General features: G+C 47.4%; 1 protein-coding gene across 3 annotated transcripts in view; it reads right to left on the bottom strand.

The window, feature by feature from the left end:
• SMAD3 (SMAD family member 3) overlaps positions 1–27781 on the bottom strand; it is a 67652-nt gene that overhangs the window by 17144 nt on the left and 22727 nt on the right. For all 3 annotated transcript variants that reach the window (XM_077185723.1, XM_054641965.2, XM_077185724.1), the window contains exon 2: positions 312–505. In XM_077185723.1, coding sequence (XP_077041838.1) covers positions 312–505 — 194 coding nt within the window. The remainder of the gene's footprint in view (positions 1–311; positions 506–27781) is intronic.

Below are 27781 nucleotides of genomic sequence, written 5' to 3' on the forward strand. Positions count from 1 at the left end.
CTGCAGGAGAGGCTGAGCAGGGAACCCCTGGGAATGCCCTGGGAGATGGCCCCTGCTGCAGGAGAGGCTGAGCAGGGATCCCCTGGGAATGCCCTGGGAGATATCCCCTGCTGCAGGAGAGGCTGAGCAGGGATCCCCTGGGAATGGCCTGGGAGATGGCCCCTGCTGCAGGAGAGGCTGAGCAGGGATCCCCTGGGAATGCCATTGGAGATATCCCCTGCTGCAGGAGAGGCTGAGCAGGGAACCCCTGGGAATGCCCTGGGAGATGCCCCCTGCTGCAGGAGAGGCAGGAGGGCAGGGCTGTGCTGTACCTGGGGTCTCCACTCTCTGGTAGTGGTAGGGGTTGACGCAGACCTCGTCCTTCTTCATGTTGAAGGCGAACTCGCACATCTCCATGGCGCGCAGCTCGTGGTGGCTGTGCAGGTCGGGCCAGCGCCACAGGCGGCAGTAGATGACGTGGGGGAGGCCCTTCCTGTGGGACACCTGCAGCCTTCCATCCAGGGACCTGCACACGAGCACACAGGCCTGAGAGCCTGCACTCACACCAGGACACAGGGCAGCTTCTGTCTGGCACAGTCACCAGCACCTGGCACGGTCACCAATACCCGGAGCTGCCAGGCTGCTGCTGGTGCCCATCCTCAGGGCAAGGATTTCACCCCAAAAGCAGTAAAAGCCTGGAATCCCAGCCTGGTTTGGGTTGGAAGGGATCATAAAGCCCATCCAGTGCCATGGCAGGGACACCTCCCACTGTCCCAGGCTGCTCCAGGCCCCAGTGTCCAGCCTGGCCTTGGGCAGTTCCAGGGATCCAGGGGCAGCCCCAGCTGCTCTGGTAATTCCAGCCCAGCCCCTCCCCACTCTCACAGGGAACAATTCAGTCCCAGTATCTCATCTAACCCTCTTTTAGGCTCTGAGGCCATTCACCGTGTCCTGTCCCTCCATCCCTTGTCCCAAGTCCCTCTCCAGCTCTCCTGGAGCCCCTTTAGGCCCTGGATGGAGCATCCTCAACAAATAATATTTGTTTTATGCAACAGCTCTGCTCTGGATTTACTTTTGGATATCTGGATTTTTAAATTTTTTTCTTTACTATTTTATGGTTGATGAGGAGGCAGAGACAAAAGCTACAGCCAGTAAGAAGAGGACAATTCAGTGGTACTGAAAACACTGACATTCCTAAACAAGCAGGGTTTGCACAGCTCTCAGCCAAATCTGCTGTGCTTGGAAAGGTGTTGCATCTTAAAATGTGTGTTAATAAACCTGGACTCTTAAAACACAGATAGGTGAATTTTCATTGTGACAAAATCAATATAGAGACCATTTATGTAAATTTATCTACAATCTCTATATAAAGTTCAGGAACCTTACAAACAACCAAGATTTCCAGTTTTATTTCCAAGTTGCAGCTTGAAATCAAATATAGAGCTTTTACAGCATTGCTTGTTTTTATTTTCACATCTACCCTGTGTCTCCTCCAGCTCATTTTTCAGCTAATCCCACCCTCACCCCAGAACAGCCTTTTCCTAGCAAACCTTCCCAGGAAGCAGGACAGGAGTTTTCAGCTCCTCTCCAGCAGAGCAAAAAGCTGGAGCAGGGTCTCCTCCACCCTGGATGAATGGGAGCTGCCCCCCAGGCACTTCCTTTGAAGTCTAACCCTTCATTTCCCTTGCTTTTCCTAATGACCCAAATGAAACACTTCAGGGCTTTGGTGAAATGAAATATTTATCTTTTTTAATTTGTCAAGGAGAGAGAAAAATACAGAAAATTGAAATTTTACTCGGAATTATTTCCCCTGGTTCTTTGTGTTGGCAGGAGAGTCAGAAAAACAAAGTGAACCCAAAGCAAAGCACACAAACAATTATCCCAAAGAGGCTGGGCTCATCTTGGCTGCCCTAACAGAGTTTTCCCAAAAGCTCCTCTGGCAGAGCTTGGTACCACACACACCTCTGCAAACACTGCTACAACAACAGGCAAGGCAAAGCACAACTGATGCCAGCCAAACTTGGGGAATATTCCCAAGGAGAGTGGCTACACCTGAGCTTCTGGGAAAGCTGGGAATTCTGGTGTTGATTTCACTGCAGCCAAGACTGCAGTGATGTGACCTCAAAACTAATCAGGTTGCAAAAACTTTAAAAAAATACATATGAAAATATTAACTGAATTTAGCAAAAGGAGATGAGACAAGGAATAAACCAGGAGTGCTTCTCCACCCCCCTCACCTCTGCCTGCTTGGCAGCATTCCTTGCATCCAAGTGAGGAAAAAAGAGCAAAAAGAAGGCTCAGAGAGAATATTCCAAGTATCCCAGCAGTGGGAATGTTCCTCCTGCTCCCAGTCTCCAGCAGCTCGTGGACACTGTGGATTTGGGCTGAGCAGCTGAGGTGGGCATTAACCCAAAATGTGTTTGACTTTGGGCTGATTTCCAAGGATGGGGCTCTCCCTGCATTCCCCAATAACAACCTCCCCAGTCAGCTGGGTGGAAAGGGCTCTTCCTGCCCCCACCCAGGCTCTGCCCACAGCACAGAGATGGAATTCCTGCACTCTTATCTGAGAGACTTCACAATGACACAGCCATCTGGTTTCTTTTCCAATCCAGCAACCTCCCCCCTCCCCTCCACAAGAGATAAGGCAAAAGGAATGATATTCCCAAAAGGCCTGGGGGTTCCTTGGGTTTTCCTGGTTGGGAAATCTCTCCTCAGGCTCCCCATGGAGGGGACAAACCAGCATCACCTGCACGTCCTTGGGAACGTGGCTGGGGAACAGGGCAGCTCCACTTCCTCCTGCTGTCCTGCCCCAGCCCTCCAGGAGCATTTTCCTCAGCCCTCAAGGAGCTTTTTCTCCCAAGGAACAACTCCTGATGTGGCTGAGGTGGGGCAGGAGATGAGAGGAGCCAACACTGCTCTGGCAGGGCAGCCCCAGGGTGACCCCAGCACATGTCCCATGAGCCATCCCATAATGGTCTCCAGGGCACACACAACTTCTTCCCTCTCCTGGTCCTGTTCTGAAGCACGGGCTGATCCCAAGGGCTGATCCCAAAGCATCCCAGAGCTCAGCACATCCAGACTTCATTTCAATCAGCAGAATTTAACCCCAGATTTCCCTGGGGCACTGAACTGTTCCTCCCTTTTTACCTTTCCTCCAACCAGCCTGGGCTGAGCAGCCCTCCCTGCACAACTGCCTTGATACATTTATTATTCCATACTATTTAACAAGATTGCTTTTGAAACTACCAAACATTTTTGGGCAAAATTTAGTACTGGATTTTTCTCTAAAAGCCAGCATGTTGCAATGTATTTGCCAGGGTTAGGCCATAGTGGGCAGCAGCCAGCCTGCTGCTAAGTTTGTTATCAAAGCCCCAGCAATTTGTCAAAGCTATTAGAACAACAATTGTACTAAATTAAGAAAGAAGAGGCTGAGAAACCGAATACCAAGACCACAAAAACCAGATAACAGAAGACTGAAACACCTGGACTATAACCAATCATCCACTCCAAGAAATACAAACAGCAAATGAGTGAACACGACAGAGACACCAATCAACAAGTGTGCACTTAGTCAACTGTAAAATCTATAAATATATGTGTAATACAAACAATAAACAACTTCTACCTAATCATTTTAAACACTTATACAAGAGTCCTACATTTCCCACAAAACCAACACGTTTGTGCTTTGTCATCCAAGTATTCCTGCACTGCATGGAGTCCTTGAGAACCAACACCCCCTCAGGCTGAGCACCTTTAGGATGGATCCATCCTTAAAAACCATTTCCTAGGGAAATTTACCACTCCAAGCTGCCTCTCCAAGGCCAAAAGCTGCTCAAAGAGCAAAGGGCAACAGTGAGGCTTTAATGGCAAAACCAGGGAGGAGAGGGAAAAAAATGACAGCAACATTGAAGATTTATTTTTAAACAATCTGTCTGAACTAAACAGGAGAATATTGCACAACCTGAATTTGATTTCCAGGCCTGATTGGGTTTTTTTTCTGCTTGTTTGGGGTTTGTTGTTGTTGGGGTTTTTCTGTTGGGTTTGTTTTGTGGTTGCTTTTTTTAACTGTATTTAATTTGTAAGATCCTGGATTGCGAAAGACAAAAAACCCACCCCACGTTCTGAAAGGTTTTGGTCATTTTATTTGTTCCTCTTTGAGCATTTAGCAGCTATCTTTAGATGGATACTGCAACTCTTCCTTGCACCCATTCTCCTGCTGTAAAAGCAAAGCTGAAATTAGGGGTGCAAAAACCAGGAAGGAAAATCACCTAGATCACTTTTAAGGAAAGTGATTAAGGAATCAAATAGTTTCACCCAGGTTGGAAAAATTCAGATTTACTCCATTAGAGATCCAATCCCTTCCCCTCCCCATCAGTTTTATATCCCTGTCATTAACCTTGCAAGAGAACAAAATGCCTGAAAAATTCAAGTATCCAGCAACACCAACGTGTGCAAAAAAAAAAAAAAAAAAAAAGAAGGAAAAAAACCATCAGGAAGAAAAAGTGAAATTATTCACTTTAAAAACCAGAGCAGGAGCTGGTTTTTAAACCCACGACTAATAAGTTGCCAGTTGCTCTAAAATTCACCAAGAACTGTGGCCACAGGCTGTGATTTTCTCCTGAACACAGAACATGGTAAGTAGTTCCTTACTGGCCCTGCAGCTGGGCTGCAGCAGGGAAATTAGCATTTATTCCTGTAGCAGAATCCACAGGGCTTCACTGAGCACTTGGAGAAAATCTCAACTTTCCCTCAACAGCGGCCAAATCAACAAGAGGGAATAAAAAAATGACCCACACAGCACATTTGTAACTCCAGAGCTGATCCTTTGCCATCTCTTTCCCCTCAATTTGCTCAGCATCGCTGAATTTTCCAATTTCTGGGGCACTTCTAACAGTGCTGTCATTCAAAGCCTGGAAAAAGAAGTTCCCTGTGTCAAGCTGAGGTTTGCAATGTGCTGCCAGAGAGGAAACTAATAATTAACACTCCTGTTTAAAATTTATAGAAGATTAAAATAATTAATAAATGTAATTTTCAGCATATGTCTATGGAGAGGGGAAGTTTTTATAACCTCAAAATGAATGGAGTTAAAGGATTTTCCCAAAAGAGTTTGTGGCAGAGCCAAGACGAGGAGAGAAGAGCGAATCTCTCCCTCAATACTCTCAGTGATCACCCCTGTTTTGTGCTGGTAAATCTCTCATCTGGTTCTTTCTTCCCACTAAAATCCTCTTTTGGATTTGGAAGGAAACCACACATCCTTTACAAAACAACCCACAGCACCAGGTAAAGGGAAATTCATCTTTTCTTCTGGTGCTGCACAATTCCTCTGCTGGAGTCTCATTTGTTCTGGGTCTGCAAAGGAGCTGACAATAGCAAAAATTACCAAAATCTTTTGTGTGAATGGTTTTTACCTGCCCATTTCCATCCCAGTCTTTGCAGCCTCCCCTTCCCCCTCTCCAGAGCTGAAGAACTCCAGCCCTGGGAGTTGATGTCAGGATCAGATTATGACAGCATGAGTCATTTATTAAGATTCCAGTAAGCTCTTTAGCAGGTGCCTTGAGACCGTATTTTTCAGAGTCTAATTTCACATTCAGACATAAGTACATTTTATTGGTTTACCATAAACTCTCTGCCCATTGTTGCTGCTCCACAGAGCCTTGTCCCCCTTCCAATCTCAGTTTAATTCATATTTCTTTGAAGCTATGGAGAGATCTCATTTTCTCCTATATCACCAACTGTTTTTTCTCCTGTATTTTTCACTGATCTCTGTTATTTACACCCCTTCTGTTTCTGCCCCAGCTACAGGATATTGGTTGGTGGCTACCAAACCCAGCTCCCTCTCCTCTATTTTTAGCCATTTTGTAATTTTATGCCCCTCTATTTCTTTCAGCTCCTCCTTTTCCTGATAGCTGGGAGCACAGCAAACAAATAAGATACCCCAGAGAGCCAAGCACACACCCTCCCACCCCAGAAAGGACAGAATATATCCTAATGCTTAATTAAGGCTTAATCACAAATCCACTCCCAAACTTCCTACTAAACATTCCAATATTTCTGCCTTTTCTCCATAGAAAATAAGGGGTGAAGTGGAATTTGAGGTTGTGTTTCTGAAGGTATTGCATCCCTGGTACCTCTAAATGTGAAACCCAGTTTTTCTAAGCAGTCCTGGTCCTTTTATTTATTTCAGCAAAGTTTATTGGCCCAAATCTGTGTCAGACTCACTGAAATTTATTTGTGCTTGAGCCTTAAGGGTGCAGGGAGTGGACCCAGGAGAGGTTTCTGAACGTGCTTTTTTGAAAAGTCATTTATCAGAGCTCGTCATTCCTTCCCAGAATCCTGTCTTTAACTCCAGAGCTGAAATCCAAAACCCAGCACTCTTTCATCCAAGCAAAGCAGCAACTTCCCCTCTCCCAGGAGACTCCAGGCATCCTGATGGGGCCGTGGGCTTGCATGGGCAGGGCACTTTCAGGAGGAGAAAAGGGATGGATGGAAATGCCAAGGAAATTCAGATCATCTTCCATAACCCAGAGTGCATCCACAACAAAAGCATTTCAAGGAGACTGAATTACTGGAGCACATGGCAATCAAAAAGAAGAAAAATGCAAAAAAAGCTGCTGTAAAGCTCAGTTATTCTGTCAGCCTCCATGGTACTTACACTGATTTACATTTAATATCCAGTTTCTATGTGCATCTTCTTGATGCTGTAGAGAAAAAAAACACTCCTATTTTCACTGAAATCAAGAGAGTTCTGCAAATCAGCATCAGCTGTTGATATAACCCAGATAAACCAGAGCAAGAGAACCCAGGAAAGAAAGGAAAAAGAAACTTGTGCTGCACAGTGCTTGGACAGAAGCCTCACACCAAGAATTGCTGCCCCAAATATGTGTGTGCTAACAAAAGCAAACGGGATTATCTGAGGGAGGGGGGAAAATGACAGTTTTAAGACCTTGGCCTCCCCCTCACAATATATACAATCCCCAGTGCCTTCAACAGAACCTTCATATAAATACCAGAGTCGGAACTGGCTCCTCAGACAATGTTTGTGCATTCTATCAAGTTGGGGCATAGCCAACATTTCTTATGGAAACATTTCTGGTGGTCCTGGACAAAGAACATGTTTACTTTATAGCAGATATAGCTAAAAATACATTGTGCTCCAGCCTCCAATTATCTTGTTTGGAATAGTTTGAGGCTGCTCAAGGCTCGTTGCTGTTATTTTCTTTATAATACAGTGAAAATGTTGCTGCTTTTCCTGTAATTTGAAAAGCAGCTATTTGCAGGTTTGCCCATCTGTGTTTGGACCTCCCCCACACGGATAATGAGATCCAGGGTGAAATTTTCCAGAGTGCCCATCTCCCATTTTCAAAAGCAACTTAAGGCAGAGATCAATGCTCTGCTGGAATTACAGAGGCCTTTCAAGTCTTCCCTTAATCCCACTGGCTCTGTGCTCTATTGCTTTTCAAGCTGGCTTAGCAGCCACTCACAGATGTAATTATTTGCACAACCAGTAGCAATTAACAGCACACCACAAACAAGGGGACCTGGTCCCACAGACTTCCTCCAGCTCCTCCCCAGGGATGTCCTCTGGGATCCAGCCCCGCGTGAGGGGACCTGGTCTCCTTTAAATAAAACCCAGCTTGCTTGCAAAAATCTTCCTGGGTTCCTTATAGGCTCTCCCCTCTTCCCAAGGAATTATTTACCCAGCTCTGTATTCCAGAGGAGCTTTCCCAGCTCCAGTGAATCAGTTGTGGGTGAATCACTTCCCATGTGCTTCATCCCAGAGCAATTCCCACAGGCTTCCCCCTAATCCCGATGACACAGAGCGACCCAAACAAACCCCGGAGTTTCCAGCAGGAGTTTCCAGCAGGAGTTAACCAAGGTGTGTGCTGAGGTGAAAAGGGTACTGGAAGCAGGCTCTGTTAATTTTACAACTCTGAGTTGCTCTGTTGTGAGTCACCAGCCCCAAAAGCCAGCCCAAAAGCCAGCCCAAAGGCATGGGGAGTGCTGCAGATTTCAGATGGAGCTGCTCATGAAAAGCTCACACAAGTTAATATTGAACAGCCCCTTCTGTCGGTAATTGCCAGTGAAATCAATGTTGGCTGTGTTTGCAGGAAGCGTTTTGGAAACTCCTCTGTCTCATAATCAGCTTTTACAGCACCTCTGAGGAGGCTGAGGGCAGGCAGGAGGTGCTGCTGCTTTTGGGGTTATTACACTGATCTATTCTTACAATAAGAAAAATGGGTTCTTTGGATCAGAGAGGTGGAAGAAGCTTCAGCTGAAATATTTTTCCCCCACCTCAAACTCTCAGCAGCAAAAAGGAAGCTGTGTATGGGGCCTACCTGAAAGGTTCCTTTCTTCCTGTGACTCTCCAGAGCAGGGGCAAGGGCTGTTTTCACTCACAGAAGTCACTCCCTCAGCCACCCCCTCCAGCCAAGATAATTATCTTATTCATGGAAGCCAAATTCTGCCTCCCTAAATTACAGATTATGTTTAAAAAACACTGAAAAACTTGGAGAAAAGGAGGGGGAAGAGTATCTTATCTCCCCCATGCTGCAGGACACAAGGAATTCTCTGCTTGCCAGAAATGTGATTTTTCCACAGATTCCTGTCTGGATGCAGCATTTCCCTCTGTCCTTGGCTCTTCCCTGCCCTGGTGCTCCTGCAGCAATGATGTCCAACTCCAAAGCTGAGCTCTGACTAATGCAGGATGTGTGGGAGAGCAGCTCCATGAATAAGAGCTCTCCACAGCACCAGGATCACGCTAAGCCAGTCACTCTTATCACCCAAACAGGATCTCCAGCGTGTGTGTGCACAGGGGCCTTCCTGCTCCTGGAAATCCAGCTGGGGTGACACAAAATGCAGCAGGAAAAAGCAAGTGCCTAAAATCAACATAAACAAATGCCTTATTTTCATGTAAATGTCAGCAGTAATAAAAGCTTGAGGCAAGAAGTGATTAAAGAACAGTCCAGAAAAAAACCCCAGCATGAAAACAGGTCACCTTTCAACCACCACAGGATGCAGAACTGTTCCCAAATGAGATGTTTTTCAAAAGTTTTCCATGAGGTGTCCACTACGAACAGCTGAAAATATCAACTGCATCCAAACTCACATTTAAGGAACAGAGAGCCATTTCAGGTCCCTTTCCTGCAGTCAGCTCCCCCTTCCCCCCTCCAAATCCAAAGAATATTTGATATTCACATCCTGGGAACCTCACTGGGTAAATGCTTAAACATTGAGCTTAAACCAGGTCTGGAGCTTGCCAAGGAGAGAGAATGAGGAGAGAAGCAGACTCACAGGTAAATATTAGTTTGTACTTGAAAAAGCCAGAGCACATTTTAAAGCTGCTTTTGATTTTCACACCAACCTCTGTCAGCCACTGGAAGGCCAAGGTGACACGGGGGGGACAAGCACCTGGCAGCTGCTCTGGGGGGACAGTGACACAGGCAGGCAGATGATGGAAAGCAGCCAGCAGAATTCCAGGAAGAAGGGATGGTTTTCTTCCTCATTTCCTTGCTGGCCCCTCTTGGCAGGTGCCAGGCACACAGGGGCAGGCTGGGCTGTGCAGGGGCTTCTGGCACTCCCCAGAGGGGCAGGGAATGCTCTTTGGGAATGCCCCACACAGCCCTCACACCTTCCTGGGCAGTAATTCTGGATAAAGCCTGGAAGTTCTTTGGAGAGACCCCTCCTGCGCTGTCCTGCAGCAGCCCAGCATCCTCTGCTGTGCCCAGAATGGGAATCCAGAGAAGACAAAACAATTCCCAGCTCTTTCAAACCCTTCAGTGTTTTCAGCATTCTCCAAGTGCACAAACAGATGTGTCCATCTGTGTGGTGCAGCCAGGATGAGAGGGACACCAGAACCCTGTGAGGCAGCCAACACCAACATCCCAGCACTCTGATGGCACCATGAGACCACCACTGCTCGCTCCAAATCAAGGCTCTGGGGGAACTTCTGAGCAAGCCATAATCACTGTGCAGATGAAATACAGACAGGAGGCCCAGGAACACCACCCAGCTCCTCCAAACCAACACGATGAGGCACTGAGGGGGTAAGGCTCAATTATGGCCTTTTTCTGTCTCCTCTGGAGCAGCAAAATGCACTTGCTGGGTGCCTGGGTCAGCAGTGACTCAGAGGGCAGAGGGCTTTCCATTGAATCATCCACACGGTTTGAAGCACCCTCCAGGTTCTGTTGGTGGCAGATGTCTCACTCCCTACACCTTCCCTAAACACTGCCCAGGCTGTCCAGGGCAGGAGAGTCAGGACACAGCACAGACCTGTGTGCAAAAGGGCAGGAATGCTCTGGGAATACCTGGATGCTGCAAAGAGGAATAATGGCAAACACAGATGGAGCAGCACTGCTCACTCCCACAGCATGTGAGCACGGACAGAAACTACACAAAGATAGGGAAACAATGGCATAAGTCACAAATATTTGACTTCACAAGTCAAGACAGTTTTCTTTCCCCTCCCCTCGTGACTAAGCCTTTGGTCCACACACCCACCCACATCCATCCTCAAAAAAACAACTCTGTGAAACAAATGTGATTGCTCTAAAATACACAGAGGCAGTGACCAACCACCCTCCCCCTCACGGCACTCAGCCTATTTACTAAGAGTCTGCTCTGTTTGTAACAGGATCCAACTCCCCCTCTCAATGAGACATTAAACACCAGCAAGTCCAACTCCTTATCCCATTCCCCAACCTCCACCTCTGCAGACATCCTTCTCCCAGATGAACTTGCTGCAGTCACTCCTAGCTGCTTCCAGGGGAAGGACACTGCAGAGCCCAGGGTGCCAGCTGATCCCAAACCAGCCTCAAATCCATGCCAAGGCCTGTGCCAGGTGCTGTCCCCTACAGGAGAGCACTGGCAGCTCCCTGCTCTGCATTCCAGCACCCCCGAACACCTGAGCTCAAGCTCTGTGCCTTAATGGGTTCAACTGGCAGAGGGGAGATTTGGATTCAACATAAGGAAGGAATTCCTGGCTGGGAGGGTGGGCAGGCCCTGGCACAGGTGCCCAGAGCTGGATCCCTGGAATGTCCCAGGCCAGCCTGGACAGGGTTGGAGCAGCCTGGGACAGTGGAAGGTGTCCCTGCCATGGCAGGGATGCAGTGGGGTGGGATTTAAGGTCCCTTCCCATCCAAACCTTTCTGCTGTTCTCTGATTCTGCACCTCACCTGTGTTGTGTCTCTCTGTGCTGCCCCAGCAGGGCTGGGGAATGGCAAAGCCCCTGCCTGCACCTGCAGCCAGGTTCAGCCCCATCCTGGCACAGACTTGCTGCACCAAACCTTACCCTAGAAACTACTCACCATCCAGACCCACTGCTCCAGACCACCCCTAGCAGCCTTCCCAGCCATTTTCTGTTTGATACATTTTCTTATACAAAAGTTAAAGAAAAAAAGCTACCAAAAATCCAAACCTCTGAAGCAAGTGAAGATCTACCCCTTCTTTTTCCTTTTAGCAATCAAAACAACTTGCCTGTCCTTATGTCATCCCAACTAATCTCTTCCTCCTCTCTGGCACATCAGATAAATATCTTGTTCCTCCAACCCATCAGAAAACACAGCTGCTAAAATTATCACTGTGACCCATCAATCACCCTCCTCTCTCACATTGTCCCATATCTTCTCAGAGGTATTAAGTTCAAACCCTTGTCCTTAAGGCACTCCAGCCCTCTTTTATAACACACTTGAGAGCTCATCCCACCAGCAGCCAGTCCCAAACTCCATGTCCAGACTGGACATCCCCCACCTGCTTCTCTTTGGCTTCTCCTCCCTCCCACCTGGGCCCCTCTCCCTGCCTTTGGCAGCTCTCAGCATTACAGTGTGTAGAAATTCCTTCCAGCCCTGAGGAGATGGAAGGATGATCCTTCACCATCTCGTTTCCTTGGGAAGGCTGATTAAAAACTGAGAGCACCAACCAGGATCAACACCATGCAAGCAGACAAAAAGGTTTGCAGGGAGCAGAAAGTGCAAAATTATTGAAGTAATTAATACAGCCTGTGGTTACAGTTTCCCCTGGATATTCCCAGGAGTGCTGCCTTGCATCTCTGAGCCTGCCAGCTTCTCAGTACAGGGACAGTCTGTATTTTTCCCTCTCTTCTAAAGCAATAAGCACGTTCTTGGCAGCTAAATTATTAATAAGGAACAAATGGTAATTGATTTATAGATGAGCCTGAAAAAAAGGATTTGTCTTCTTCAGTCTTTTAAGTCACCATGCCCACACAGCTTTGTGCTGGTTCTATCCCCTCCAAAATGTCCCACCCAGACCTGTAATGCAGCACATCCAGCTCCAAATGATCTGTGGTTATGTGACCCCTTCACCTCTGCTGTATCTGACCACTGACCAGATATTGCACAACAGAAACAAAGTGCTCATTGTTCCTCCTGTCTCCCTCTCTTCTCAGCCGGCAAGAAAAAGCTTAACTGGATTAGTTCTTAAGATTTTATTTTTATCCATTGTGAGCTTGTGAGAAAAAAAATACTCATGGAAAAGATGAGTTTTGAATTCAGGCTTTGAATATGCTGAGCTTGGGGAATTAGCTCTCAGTGCTGGTGGAAAGTTCCACAGTTCTGGCCCAGGACTTCACACCAGAAGTCTCCATCCTCAGAGCACGACTTTCTCACATTTCAGCTCCTGCACTTGCAACATCAATCTGCACTCTGGTTCTGCTGCCCGACCTGGGGATCTCCGGGAAGGTCTTCCCCGGCAGGAGGGAGGAGAGCAGCTCCTCCTCAGGCTGCTGTTTGCTGTAATTGCACACACCCTCCCCTGCTTTCACAGCATTCCCCACAACTTGTTTGGCACCCAGGACTGAGCAGCAGCCAGCCTGCCACAAACTCAACCTTTCTGAGGCAGAGCCGTGGCATTACTGAAAGCAACCCAAAGTTTGTTTCTAGAAACATTATGGAGATGACATGCAAAACACACAGCACTGCTGCTGAAAGGCTGGCTGAATCCCAAACAATGGCAGCTCTTCCATGAGGCAAAAACAGACCTTCAAAGGCTTGTGGGCAAATATACTGTCACTGAATATTTTGTCATGGAAGCAAGAGCCTAAAAATACACCAGGAGCAGATAATGCAGTGAGACAGCGCGGGCACATCCTGCCTGAGCTCTGCCAACAGCCCCGTGTGAGCCGGCACCGCTGGGCACAGCAGGGCAAAAATGGGACAGGGGTTTGTCACCAACTGCTCCTCCACCAGAGCCCCTGATCCTGCAGCCTCCATCCCAGAGCCCCTGATCCTGCAGCCTCCATCCCAGAGCCCCTGATCCTGCAGCCTCCACCAGAGCCCCTGATCCTGCAGCCTCCATCCCAGAGCCCCTGATCCTGCAGCCTCCATCCCAGAGCCCCTGATCCTGCAGCCTCCATCCCAGGGCCCCCTGCTCCTCCTGCAGCCTCCATCAGAGCCCCTGATCCTGCAGCCTCCATCCCAGAGCCCCTGATCCTGCAGCCTCCATCAGAGCCCCCTGCTCCTGAGGCCTCCGTCCCAGAGCCCTGTGCTCCTCCTGCAGCCTCCGTCCCAAAGCCCTGTGCTCCTCACCCCACAAATCCCTCTCTGTTTGGGAACAGTGGTGGGAAGCTCTGGTGGAAGCGTGGCTGAGCTGTCTCAGGAGTTGGGAGAGGTGAGGAAGTTGCACTTTGGGGTCCCATCTCTGCCCCCATCTCTGCACCATGTCCTGCCCACAGCAGGAGACCCAGCCTGGGGATGTGCTGTTTCACCACGGGGTTGTAATGCTGAAAATACTTCTCCTCCTCCTCCTCCTCCTCCCTGCCAGGGAAGAGCTGTTGGTATCTCCTTTCTCTCAGCACAAATCAAAGATAAAACACAAGTGCCCCGGGTAACTGGAATACATCACATTCTGCATTCCTTGCTCCCATTTGCAATATCTGGGCTTGAAGGGGAAAATATTTTGTTTAGCATAAATGAGAGAATGGTAAAAGCCACACCAGATAGAAAAAAGTGAGGCTCTGGGGACACAGTTCTCCAACAGAGCAAAGTGAGATGAATTTCTTGTTCTAGCACATAAAGCTTAGCTGGATTTGGTAATTAAACCCAAGTTCTCAAAATCTTCAGGTGCTTTTTAAGTGTTTTATCCTTATCAAAATTGTCCCCATTGCTCTCAATGCTTTTCTGCAAATACAAGTGGCAGCTCCTTGCTGTGCAAGTGTGCAAGGACTCTGGAGACACTCCAGGAGTTCCAACAGCACAAAAACAGATGTCAAAACTCCAAATCATCAATGCAGTTATGCATAACAGTTCCCAAACCAAAAAGGCCTGAAGGAGCCTCGGGCAGAAGCCAGGAGCATAGAGACACTTTAATGTGTGCTCAGGAGCTCCCTGTGCCCAGAGCTATGGAAAGCTCCCAGGTGGAAGAGGGTGTCCAGCCAGGCACACAAGAGCAGCCTCCCCAAACCTGCCCGGTTTGTTTCCCTGCTCAGCTGAACCTGTTTGTGCTCATTTGCACACGGAATGAATTCAGCAAATTCCATCCCACCCTTCACACCCCGGCTCTTGAGGATGCCCATTGTTTTATGGCAGCACACACTAATCCCCTAAACCCCAACACCAAATATCGGGGCCAATACACAGGCAGCAGGGAAGAGAAAGTGCCCGAGCCAGGATCTGCATTTCCAGCAGGATGAGCAGGTCAATGAGACGGACAGACAGGAAGGAGCAGTTATCCCAGGAGCAGCTCCTGGCTACCGGCTGTGAACGGCTTCGTGGGGAAAAGAAATCAGAAACATCCCCATCCCATTCCTCCTGCAGCAATTTATCAGATTTCACTTTCAAAACATGGCTGCTGAAGTCCAGGTGAGCAAATCCTGGGAAATACAAGATTTCTTTTTACAGGCAGGGAGAGGAAAGAGGGGAAAATACATGCTAAGAACTAAAAATATACATTTTTTTCTGAAAATCAGAGTGGCATCAGGAAGGGAAGGCTGTGGGGAAATGTGTATATGAGTAAAGGAAAGAGCATCAATCCTTTCTACTTTCCTCTGCTGATCGCCCTTGATAAATTATCATGACTCTTTAGGGATTTTTTAAAAATCTGCTTTTAATTATTTACTCGTATTTTTTAGGAAGATAAGATTGTCTTTGCCTTTGAAACTTCCACAAGGGCCACACCCTCCCACACAGAACGATTTCACTGCTATAAAAGCTCTGGCTGCTCAGCCAGCTACTACTTAGTAATTAAAAAAGCAACATGGATGGCTACAAGAGGCATAGATATAGAAACCATGCAAAAAGGTGACATTGGGGTTTTTTGGAGCATTTGATATTAAGAACAAAAAAAATTATGAAATAGAAAGGAAATTAAAAAATGAAAAATTAAATTAAAAAAGAAAATGAAAAAATAAAGTAAAATAAAGTAAAATAAAGTAAAATAAAATAAAATAAAATAAAATAAATTTATTTTATTTGGAGCAGGGCCAGGGTGCCATCGAGGGAATGCTCCCCTGACCAAGGCAGCTGCATTTTGAGATTCACAAGTGAAGGTGCATCCCGTGGCTGTGTCAGGTGCTGGCTTGGCAAAAGCATTTCCTGCTAATGGCCTCTTAATTGTTTTCTGACAGCCGTGAGACATTCCCCAGAGGGCTGTGGAGGCAGGAACTGGGAGTGCTCGGTGCCATTTGTCACAGGGGTGGGGAGCAGCAGCAGCACCTGCTCCCAGCCCTGCCAGCCCCGTGCGGGTGGGCCCGGAGAGCTCCGAGTGACAGAACGACCCCTCCTGACCCACCCTGGCATCCCAGTGATGCCTCAGGTTTGGAGTTTATATTTTCCAGGTTCTGTGCTGCTTTACCGGGGTCTGGGGCTTCACATCAGGGGATGCTGAGCTCTGTGCACAGAGCAGGGACACAAAACAATTCCTGCTCCAGCTGGGCACCAAGGACAAATGACCCAAACCTCAGCCCAGGAGCACAAACCCCATGGGCTGGAGAGAGAAAAACAAGGATGGGACTGCAGGGGCTAAAGCTGGAATGGGACAATGAACTGCAAGGTGCAAATGGAGCAGAACTGATCCCAGGGACAGAGCCCGTGCCCGGCCGTGCATTTTGGGGCCATTTGGGTTCATCTTGGGTGCAGCCCTGGCTGGGCTCTGGTGCTGCCCAAGGTGGATCCATGGAGGAGATGCTTGGAATGAATCCCTGCTTTATTCTGGAGCTCTGTCCAGCCTTCCCAAGGCATCAGCAGAAGCCTTGGAACATGTGGGCATTTGCTCACAGCTCCATTAATTTAACTCTTCAGTCTAAGCCTGGCCTCAGAGGGCCCTGCAGAATTCCTGGATGGAGGCAGAGCTTTGCTGTGCTCAGTTAGGATGAAAGAGACTTTGAAATCTCAAAACACTGCTGTTCTCTTAGATAATGAAGTGTTTCAACAAATAAAAATAACATTTTATTTCAGCCCCAGCAGGCAGTGCTGTCTGAGGTACCTCAAGGCAACAGCTATGAATTCTGATTTAAAGGGAACACTCACCCCACTCTGCTCTATCTGAATAAAAGCCAACTTATTTAGCATTTTGCTTCCTGCTGCAAAGATTCCACTGTTGTAGGGCTGGCCTGTGAGATGAGGAAAACAAGATGGAATATCATGTGTCACTTCCTTTTCATCCCATGCAAACCTGGGCTCGGCTCAGGGGTGGGGACAGGCACCCTCCCTTCACCTCAGCTTTCAGGCACAATAAATTAACAAGGGTGGGCCTCCACTCAAAGCAACTTTTCTTTAAAGCTCTGTATTCATCAAATCCCTTCAGAACAAGTTCATTTGAATGTATTTAATTTTACTTGGAGACTGATAATAGCTCCAGTGGATTGCATCATCTTCACTAGAACAGTAATGTCTTTTAAGTTTCTTTTTAGTAGCTGCCTCAGACATGCCTTAGATAATTTTGTTGGCCAACTGAGGACTAATGCAAGACATATTCTATGAATAAATGCATTTCCAGAGCCTCAGTCTCAGAAGGTGATTTTGCAAATGGCCAATGAGAAGTGCCTGCTTTGAAGTGTTCCTGGAACTTTAACCACTGATCAAATTCTACCAAAAAAGGCTCAGAGAAATGTTACTTCAGACTGGGTTTATCTTTCCTATAAATGCAAACTACTGCATTAAAAACAGAACTTTCCTCTATTAAATGTGCACTTTCACAGCTTGGGAGTATTTAACTGAGGTGCTTAAAGTCAACATTTCATTTTCTTTCTTGGAACAGTTAAAAAAACTTAAAGCCCAAGTTTTCACTGGATGGAAAAGGCAACTGCAAATGTCTTTTCCCTAAAAATAAAGGATGAATTTGCACCAGCCTGTGAAGGACCCAGTGACACAGAGTTAACACCACTCCAGCCTGCTTTGCTCTAGAAAGGATTTCCCAGCCAGCAGCCTCCTGTTTTTCCTTATCCAAAAAGGCTCTTGATGACTCCCCCTTGCCTGAGGATCCAGAGATTTCTGCCCTGCTGCTGGAAATGATTGCACAAGGTCCATGGAAAGGGGAAAAGAGACTTTTTGAGCTCTGTGGGAGCCTCTGGGCACTGCCCAAACCCCAGCAGGGCATTTACTCTCTTGTTTCAACACATTTAATGTGATTGTGCACCCCCTGAAGCAATCCTGGCCCAAAGTGCCCAAGCCCAGCTGGGTTTGTACTTCACCAGAGAAATCCCAGAGTGCTCAGCCCAAAATTCAGCCCAGCAGAAAAGGCACCAGGTTCATCCTATCACAGCCCTCTAAAAACAGCCTGGTGGATATTTTGGGGAGGGAACAGAGAGTGGAGCCTGGTGCACAGAAGGATTCATTACATTTCTTTTCTAAGATTATTTTGCTCTGCTTTGTCACAACATTAAACCTGTCTGACTTACACTTTACACAGAATGTTTACAACACGTGTGGGCAAATTTAGTGATATGTATTTGCCAAACTTGCTTACTTTCACACAGAGAATCCTTTAAGATATTCCTTTTCCAGCAGTAAAAATCCCATATGGACAAAGCTCCAGAATGGCATTGCTGGCTGGTGTTAATGCACATTGAGCCCCTGCACTGCTTCAAGGAGAAGCTTAAAAAAACCCATCAAGGGAAGCCACAAAAATACACCAAAGCAGCCCAAAACTCAGCAGATCAGAAGTTTAAATCAGCAGACATTTCAAAGAAAGCACACAATGGTGCTGCCAGCTCGCTCTCCATGGAACATTTTGTTTTAAGAGGCTGTTTTACAACCAGGCTGTTTTCTCCTGTCAGGATCACAGGAATCCTCAGGACACCGTGCTGAGAAGTGTCAGCACTGCACAAAGAGGCTTCCAGGAGCACAGGAGGCTTTCAAACACCTCCTCAGGGAAAAGCCACCTGGGCTCCTTCCAGGCTGGTGCAAGAGTGCTGTTACTCCACCTCTGATGGCATTATTATTCCTTGGGCACACTCTCATTTTGCTGTGGTTTTCCTAACATTAGGCTTTTATAGGAGTTTTGCAGCAAGTTTGTGGGAAATGACATCACCAGCCCTCAGTTCAATCAGTTTAATACAGAAAGCTGCCTTCAAAAGAGCTTTTAAAGTACATTTTTTGATGGTTCTTTAGGATTTAAAAAAATGGTAGCGCATCCAAGGCTGTAAAGTCACATAAAGAACTTCCAATTCAAACATCTGAACACTGATCCACATTCATTCTCTGTGCTGCTAATTGACCACAAGCTGATCTCCTTCAGCACTGTGTTTATTTTAGCAGGATGGCTGTCCAGGATCCACCTTCCAGAACCCAGCACTAACCAGGTTACACAAAACAGAACGTTCACTGCCACACTGGAAAAAATCCCCATGGAATCACTGGTTTGGCTTCTGCCAACAGCTCAAAAGGCAATGGGCTCTGGAAGTTTCCACTCACAAAGAGTGAAATGTCTCCCAAGAAGCTGACAATGGTAATTTTGGAAGAATAATCAGGTTTTTCAGTACAGAGCAGAAGCTGAGGGACTGTGTGGGCAACCAGGAGAGGGCCAGGCTGGGAGGGATAATGCCTTGGGAAGGCTGAGCTGGAGCAGAGGCTGGGCAGAGCTCCAGAATAAAGCAGGGATTCATTCAAAGCATCTCCTCCATGGATCCACCTTGGGCAGCACCAGAGCCCAGCCAGGGCTGCACCCAAGATGAACCCAAATGGCCCCAAAATGCACGGCCGGGCACGGGCTCTGTCCCTGGGATCAGTTCTGCTCCATTTGCACCTTGCAGTTCATTGTCCCATCCCAGCTTTAGCCCCTGCAGTCCCACCCTGCTTGTTTTTCTCTCTCCAGCCCACGGGGTTTGTGCTCTTGGGCTGAGGTTTGGGTCATTTGTCCTTGGTGCCCAGCTGGAGCAGGAATTGTTCTGTGTCCCTGCTCTGTGCACAGAGCTCACCATCCCCTGATGTGAAGCTCAGACTAAAGCAGCAGAGAACCTGAACAACATAAAAGCTCAAACCTGAGGCATCAGGGAGGCTCAGCTTTCCTGTGCCACTTGTCACAATCTGTCCCCAAAAAAGCAACTAAAGCCTGAGGGAGCAGGGAGTTCCAGAGGAGCCCTGTGGTACAACATCTGGAACAGGAAAAAGGCACAAAGGAGCAGAGACAGGAAGGCCAGAGGCACAATGGGCTCTTTTAAAAGCAGCACAGAAAGGACAAATCTCAGGGCTGGGGCTGCAGCTTCTGGGCAAGGAGTTTTGGAGATGAGAAATCTGAGGTACCTTGAGAGCTCCCAGTGGGAAGGAGGGCCCAGTCTCCCTGGCACTGAGGGTGGGAGGATCCCCCTCACTGCACTGCCAGTGCACTCCTCCCCTGATGGCAAACATTCCTTCACAGGAAAAGCCTCCATGCAGGATGCACCAACAGAGCACACTTCCAAATAACCATCGCTGGGCTTGCTTTGTTTTGTTCACAGCAGGAACTGCTTTTTAAAGGCATTTTGTGATAGATTACAAACAATGAAATCTTGATGACTGGGTATGAAGGGTGATAAATGAAGGTCAGTGTCACCATGAGCTTAACTGGTCCTAATGGCTCAGCAGGCAGCAGTTACAGAATATTCCAAGCTGGAAGGAACCCACAAGGACCACTGAGTCTAACTCTTAATTAAATGGCCCTTATGGGTGGCACAGTACCAAAAATATCAAAGTGTATGTTCTCCATTGATGAAAAATGCACATTTTCAGTCACAATGCACTAAGTCACAAAGTAAAAGCAACTTGCTTTGCCAAAAAACCAAACCCAAGTCCCCAAAACAACAAATAGAGAACAAACCTTGTGAAAAATTGATGGTTTGACCTTGTCAAAATTGTGGGCTGCATGTACTCACCACTCCTTGTGGGACCACATTCCCAAAGAACAAGCTCTCCTTCATGTGGGGTGTTACTGATTAAAATGATTTAGGAAGGCTTTTTTTTTTTTTTTCTCCTTGTTCTTTCTCCCACCAATTGTTCCTTGTGTTTTGGCTCTGTTTATGCAATCAAGGCCTTTCACTCTTAACCACGACCCAGCTCCAGCTCCATTGAACACTTGGGCTCTGTGTTATTTGCTGGTGGGCAGGGGAGCACAGGGCTGGCTTTCAAACTGGCAGAAATCCCATGCAGAGCTTTGGGACTCCTGTCCCCCCATTAAACTGAATTAAAGTGTGTTTCTTGTGATCTTTTTTTGCCAGAAGCCTTACTGTTGCTGCAGCAGTATCACTAAGGATGGCTTTTATACCATGATAAATTAATTAACATTTATAACTGATATAAAGTTATACTGACAGACTGTCTCGTTACCTTGGAGAACATCACTGAGGCACAACACTCCACAATAAAATTCAGCTTTTTGGGGGACACTTCCAAGCTTGGGTAAATTCTAAAAGCAGGCTGGAGTTGCCCAGAAGCCAGAGCAACACAGAACCAGCTTTGAAGGGAACAGCCTTGCTCCTTTAGCAGGGCAGCTGGACTAAAGCATCTCCAGAGGTCCCTTCCAGCCCTGTGGGATCCTGGAGTCCTAGAGCTCCAGAGCAGATCCCCACTGCTCTCTGCCAGACTGCTGAGCCAGAGCCTGCTCCCTAAGGATCCTTCTCCTCTCACTCACCTGCTGAGAGGGGGGGAAAAGGGCTCTGCTGGATGCTGGAGCTTGGCAAGCAATGATCACTGTCCCTGCTTTCCTCACCAGCTCAGCGCTGAGTGCCCATCACAGGCACCGGCAGCCTGAGGAAGCTCCAGGAGGAGCTGCAAAATGCTCCCATTCAGCAGAGTTCTCCTTTTTACCCCTTCCCCTGCCTGCTGCTGTCCCAGCGTGGCCCTGCCCATCTGTGCAGGACAAATTCCCCTCTGAAGTGCAGAGGTGCAGCCAAAACAGCACATGCCTCTGGGGAACTCCCAGATTCCTCCTGATTTAGTGGCAAATCAGGACACAGAGTGCTATAAGATCCTCTGTCCTGGGAGGGCACCCTCCCATGAGGCAGAGTTATATAAAATAATTGACCAAAATTATCTGAGTGAAGTCACTGAGAGACCAAACACTTCACCAATAAAATTTTAAAAAATAGTTGTGACTCCAAAATTTAACTCGCTGGCTTTGCTTCTTTGCCTTAAAAATCCCTTACCAATGAACATATTTACTCACTGCTCTTTTCCTCTTCCTCATCTGCCCTTGACTCTTGGCAAAACAAGCTTTGATTCCTTTACTCCTAAAAATTTGGATTCGTTTCTTTGGGGGGGGGAAAAAAAAAAAGTGAAGTTCTAAGTAATGCTGCATGATCTTCCTCAAGCAACCTGCAGGATATCCAATGCTTTCCCAAGTGCTAAAACCCCTGCTGGCACATCCTGACCCATTATTAGCAGGGATTTGCCACCAGATCAGTGCTACTTGAGTCACTCCAGGAAGCAGTTTGGGTTTTAGGTCAGCTTTCCCTGCAGTTTGCTCTCTGCCATGGCACAGGGATGCACTGCAGCCTCTGCACCCTGCTCTATCCCCAAAAAGAAACATGGCTCACCACACTGAAATTCTACACAATGCTTTCAAGAACATTAAATTTTCCCTTCTTACACCATTACACAACTTAATGCCCACAATAACCTGGAAATTTTGTCTTAAATGTAATTATGCAACTCTCTGGCCCCCATTTCATCAGACACTTCCATTTCTGATACACTTTCACTCACTTGTCTCAGTGCCCCAAGGAATGGTTTGCTCCATTTCAAAGCAAGGAAACTGAGGCACAGGGACACTCACAGACCTGGAGGGTGACAACAACAGAGGTGAGACTCTCCCAGCTCTTGTGCCACATGTGCAATGCTGTCCCACTACCCCGTGTGTGTGTTCTTTGAGAAACTAACTGCAACAAGAAACAATAAACTTTATCTTCCATCTTGCAGTGACAAGACAGGAAATTCTTCATCATAACTCACAGCAGTGAAGATTAACATTTCTTACATATATTCTATTGTAAAACAGACATTTCCAATATTTCCTCTGGTTGTTCCAGCCCTTCTGCCTAAACCTTGGAGAAGTGTGTGTGGATCCCATGTGCAATCCTGACATCCTGCTTCTCACAGCACAGCCAGAGCCCAGGGCAGCCACAATCCCAAAAAACAACTCCCTTGTTCCTCTCTGCAGACTTAGGAGTTGATCCAAAGCTCAGGAGGAGTTTGGGAAATGCACTCAGACTTTGGATCAGGCCAGTCATGTCTGTGTATAGATTTGCTTACTATAACTTAAAAAAATGATAAAAACAAATCTTCCCACAGTCCAGGGCTCCCACGTCATTCCCATGTTGCTCCAGCAGTGAATTCTGTAGATTGCACTTGACCAGTCACCCTCTCTGGGTCTCTCACAGGTCACTGGGAAAATGAAATACTGACTCCTCCCTTGCAAATGCTCATGTCTCTGTCCCATCTATTCTATGTGGTTTGGCAGAATCAAATGCATTCTGAATGAGCACAGAGTGAGTCTTTACAGCAGCAGTCTCTTATTAATTGGCTGCTATTTCAAAAAAAAAAAATCTTGTGGAGTGTCTCTTGTGGGAATTCCGTGTGCTCAGGCTGTGCAGGAGGCCTCCAGGGTTACTCAGAGGAGAAGAGCTCCACTGGAGCTTCTCCAAGAAAGCAAACACAAAACCAAACTGAAGTGCCCACGTTGCAGCTTCACACTTCAGCAGAAAAACCTCCCCCCTCTGCTGACAAGTAGCACAATTTGCCCTCCAAGGAGTCAGGAAAACACACGTGAAGCACACCCAGAGTGAAACCACAGGGCCTGCACAACCCCTGAGTGGCACCACTGGAACTGAGCAGTTCATGGACCTGCAGAGCCAAGGTCAGAGCAGAACAACAAAGAAAATCTCTCCCCACCCCACCAACACCCCCAAAGGCACCAGGCTGGCAAAAGCTGAGGCTGTCCAAGCTCCCTCCACGTGGGGATCTCGTGGGGACTTCCCTCCTCTCTGAGCCAGTGACTCCAAACTACCCAGGGGGATGGAGCAGCTTCACTTCTGCCCCCCCTGTGTTACTCATGTGCAAAGTGCAGCCCACAAACACCTCTGCACCTTATGGGCTGCCCTGGAGTTTGGGGTTCTCTGGCCAGCCAAGCACACACACAAGGCTGCAGGCACAGCCTCCTCTGAGAAGCATTTGCCTGGAAGACTTTGAATAATTTTAAGAGCATTAGTGAGGAACGCCCCCCCCCCCCATCAATTCTGGGTAAACCAAAGCACCACTGGAAGCTACAGCAGACACCAAAAGCAGAAGGGATCTCATGGCTTAAAGAAGCTCTGTAACCTGCAGGAGTGACAGGGAAGGTGAGGTTTTTGCCAGAGCAGAGAAAATAGGGAGGTTCCCAGCATGGAGCTGCAGCCCCAAGGGTGAACACAACAAAGACCAGAGGGGAAGAGAGGGGAAGCTCCTCTGGGGGTGCAAACAGCCTGGTCTCATCAGGGTCAAGCTGCAGGGATGGCACGGAGCTCATCACCAGCGTGCTGGGGAGAGGCAGCTGGCACACATCTCCCCCAGGCTGCCGAGGCACCAGCAAACACTCAAAGCTCTGGTTAAAAACTCCTCCCGAAGCCAAAACTGCAAAGAGCTGTAGCACCTGTGAGAAAGGCAACCCTCATTAACTCAAGAATTTCCCAGCTTGTTAGGGGCTACATTTCTTGACAGTATTTCAAGTGCAGGGCCAAACCGCACCAACATCTGTAATGAAACTCCAAAGAAGCAAAAAAACCCGCTGAAAAACCTCCCCTCACATACATGCACACAAAAACTAAGATGGCACAACGAGAGCAGGGAAAAAAACATCAAACCACCAGCCACAAAGCTAGAGCAGAAAGGTTTAAAGGTGATTAATAAGAAACATATATCAAGTGAAGTGATTTACAGCTTGAAAGTCTAAAAGTTTAGAGGAACAACAGAGTATTAACCTCCAGAGGAAAGATATTTTGCTCATATACCTTCTCTGGGGAAAAAAGCAAACAGAAAACCTGTAAGTTTAAGGATATTTTTACTTTCCTGATAGGCATCATCTACATAGGCACATATAAAATAATTTCAGGGCTTGGATGCATAAAGTGATGATTTTAAAGTCTTTTTTCCCAGCATTGTGCAAACTATACAGGGAAAAACTTCAATTTTAAATAGGGTGCCAGTAACCTTCCTCTTCCTGCCCTGCTAAAGCCTCTCTAAAAATTGGATAATATTACATAGAAACTGTGTTGCAATTCCTAGGCACGTCAGGGTCAGATAGAGTTCACTCTTCCCTTTGAACTTTCCTGCCTCTGTGGGCTATAGTCAAATTCTCAGTGTTATTTTAACATGGTTTTTAAAGTTTAATTTCCTTTCTGTGGCTTTGCATTATTAACATCATTGACGTTAAAAGCGATAGGCAGGCCCCTTTTCATCTCTCAAAAACCAGGGAAATATTTGAGGATTCCTCCCCCCCACAAAAATTAATTAAAAACTTGCCTCAGCGACCCTCTGTAGCTGCTGCAGGGAAGTCAAGAGCAGGAATCCTTTCCCCTCCAGTGGAACTGGGATTTCTCTAATCCACCTTTGCCAGGATGTTCAGCAGAGCAAGGAGTCAGTGCTCAGCTTCATCCCCAGTGTCCTGAACTGCTTCCCTTGGCCTCAGCCTCATCCAGAGTGTCCTGAATTGGTTCCCATTGGGTCTGAGGCTCGGTATTTGACACATAATTTAAAATAAGCAAAGCCAAGCCCAGTTTTAAACAAGTCTCACTGTTGGGGCAGAGAGGAACCAGCCAGAGCAGCAAAGATTTGCAAGGATCTGTTTCAAATCAACATCATCTCTACCCCCCTAAGCCTCTTTGTGCCTTTTTGGGAGCTGCTGCACTGATGTAGTTGGGATTTTGTAATTTTTTTTTTTCCCAAAGGCAAAGCCTGTATTGGATTCTACACCCTGGGATGCCTCTTTTGGGATCTAACACCAAGTTGAGGCAGGCATTGCAGCTGGGGATTCTGGGCACCTGGCTGAGAACAGCAGGAGAGCAAAAAATATTGGATCCAGAGGAAGTATCTCAGTGACCCAGGCCCTGGGATTAACCTCAGCCAGGCACGGAGCACTGAGCTTTGCTTTTATAAAGGAGCAATAACAGCAAATCAATAATAAAAATAAAGCATTCAAAAACCAAAGTCAGCTGGAAAATAAAATTCCATCCTCAAACAAGTTCTATGCCTAACCTGCTCTTTGTTTTTTTTCATGTAGAACTCTATCCTCATTCATATTAATGCACTAAAGTAACCTGAAAAAATCAGGTCAGCAGAGTGTGAGTCTGAGAGGAGCTGGTGAGCCCTCAGCACTTGGGGGAAAACATAAATATCAAGGTGTTCTGTCAGAGATACTTTTAATACTCTGGGAATGCAGCTTCAAGCATCTGATTTTGCAGAATCTTTGGTTCTAGATTGAAAAAAAAAAATCAAACCTAAAGCAAACAAAAATAACTCAGCACATAAATGCAGTTAAGATCCTAGAAGCTTTTCTGCAGCAGCCACTGTGTGCCACAGGAAAGCAGAAATTCATCTGACTGAAGCACTGAAAAAAAAGTCACTTAACCAAGTTAACAAGGACAGTTTGATGACAGTTCTTCCGTGATGACAGGCTTCTAAAAGATATGCCAGTTACAATAAATATTTCCAAATTAGATATCTGGCATCAAGGCGAGAGAGCCAAAGGCTTAGAGATGTCACATAACATAAATGCAGCTGTTTAATTTGCAGCTTCTGAAGCACTGAAACCCTGGGCTTGCTGTCTCTCTTCCCTTTCCCCTCTCCCTTTTTTGATATGCCAAATGCATGACCAACACAAGAAACTTCTTTTGCTCGGCTGTGACTAACGTTTATCATTTGTGTATAAAGTAGCCATTATTCACCCAAATGCGAATTCAGCAAGTGCTTTTAAAAATCACCCACCCCCCAGCAAGAACCGCAAACCAAACAGCCGCCCACACCCGGCTGGAGCACGGCTCTGCATTCCTGAGCGCTGAATAACAGCGGCAGCTCTGCGAGTCCGGCCCTTCTCGGGCTCCTGGCCTTGGGAGAGACCTTCCCCTGGTGCAGAATGGATGCTCTGGGGTCACACCTCAGCCTTCACCCTAACTGCCTGCTAAGTAAGGCCTAAAGATGCTCCTGATGGCTTTTTCTTATTGGAAAAGTAAGTAAAAAGGGAAAAAATTACATTTCTGAGCGCTGAATAACAGGAGGCTCCTTTGAGTCCAGGCTTTCTTGGTGCTCCTAAGCTTGGGAGAGACCTTCCCTTAGTGCAGAATGGATTTGTAGGGTCTCACCTCAGCATTCACCCCAACTGCTTAAAGATGCTCCTGATGTCTTTTTCTTAATCAAAAAATAAGTAAAAAGGGAAAAAAATTATCAGATAAAAAAAAAAATATATGTATATGTGTGTCTCTAAGCAAGAAATTATAAAGGGATGAGACCCTGATCTGCATCCCTGAAAGACTGAAAATAAAGAGAGCTCCCAGCTGCAGCTGCTGGGTGATCCAGCTCCAAACTGATGCCAAAGATGATGCCACCCCTCGTCCCCCACCCGGGCAGCAGAGCCAACCCTGCCACCAGAAAGGGCCAGAGCCACCCAGAACTGATGGCTTCACTCACAGGCCCTGTGCCCTGGAGGGGTGGGAAGCCAGAGAGGGAATGGGAAGGACAGGGAGGGCAATGGGAAGCACAGGGAGGCAATGGGAAGGACAGGGAGGCAATGGGATGCCCAGGGAAGGCAATGGGATGCCCAGGGAAGGCAATGGGAAGCACAGGGAAGGCAATGGGAAGCACAGGGAGGCAATGGGATGCCCAGGGAGGCAATGGGAAGCACAGGGAGGCAATGGGATGCCCAGGGAAGGCAATGGGATGCCCAGGGAAGGCAATGGGATGCCCAGGGAAGGCAATGGGATGCCCAGGGAGGGAATAGGAAGCCCAGGGAAGGCAATGGGAAGCACAGGGAAGGCAATGGGAAGCCCAGGGAGGGCAATGGGATGCCCAGGGAGGGAGGTTTGGAGCCAGGATCTGTCCCAGCAGCTCCCATCCCGTTCCTCCCTGCCCTGCCCACCACCCCCAGCCAGGCCCCCTCGCAGGGCAGGACAGAACAGGGCTCCAGGGGCAGCACATGCAGCTGCTCAGGGCTAAAATGGGACAAAACTCCTGAAAAAGGAGCAGCAGCTCTGCCTGGAGAGCTGGGAAGGCTCACAGAACCTCCAGCAGCTGCAGAAGCAATTTGGGGCAGCTCCCCCCCCAGAACTCCCCTTGGAGTAAAACCACAAATATTTCCAAACAATGAAATCCAGCCACAAATAAATCCTCAACAATGTGCAGATAAATTGCTCGTGTTT

This window comes from Agelaius phoeniceus, chromosome 13, assembly GCF_051311805.1.
Source record: "Agelaius phoeniceus isolate bAgePho1 chromosome 13, bAgePho1.hap1, whole genome shotgun sequence".
NCBI classification, from domain to species: Eukaryota; Metazoa; Chordata; class Aves; order Passeriformes; family Icteridae; genus Agelaius; species Agelaius phoeniceus.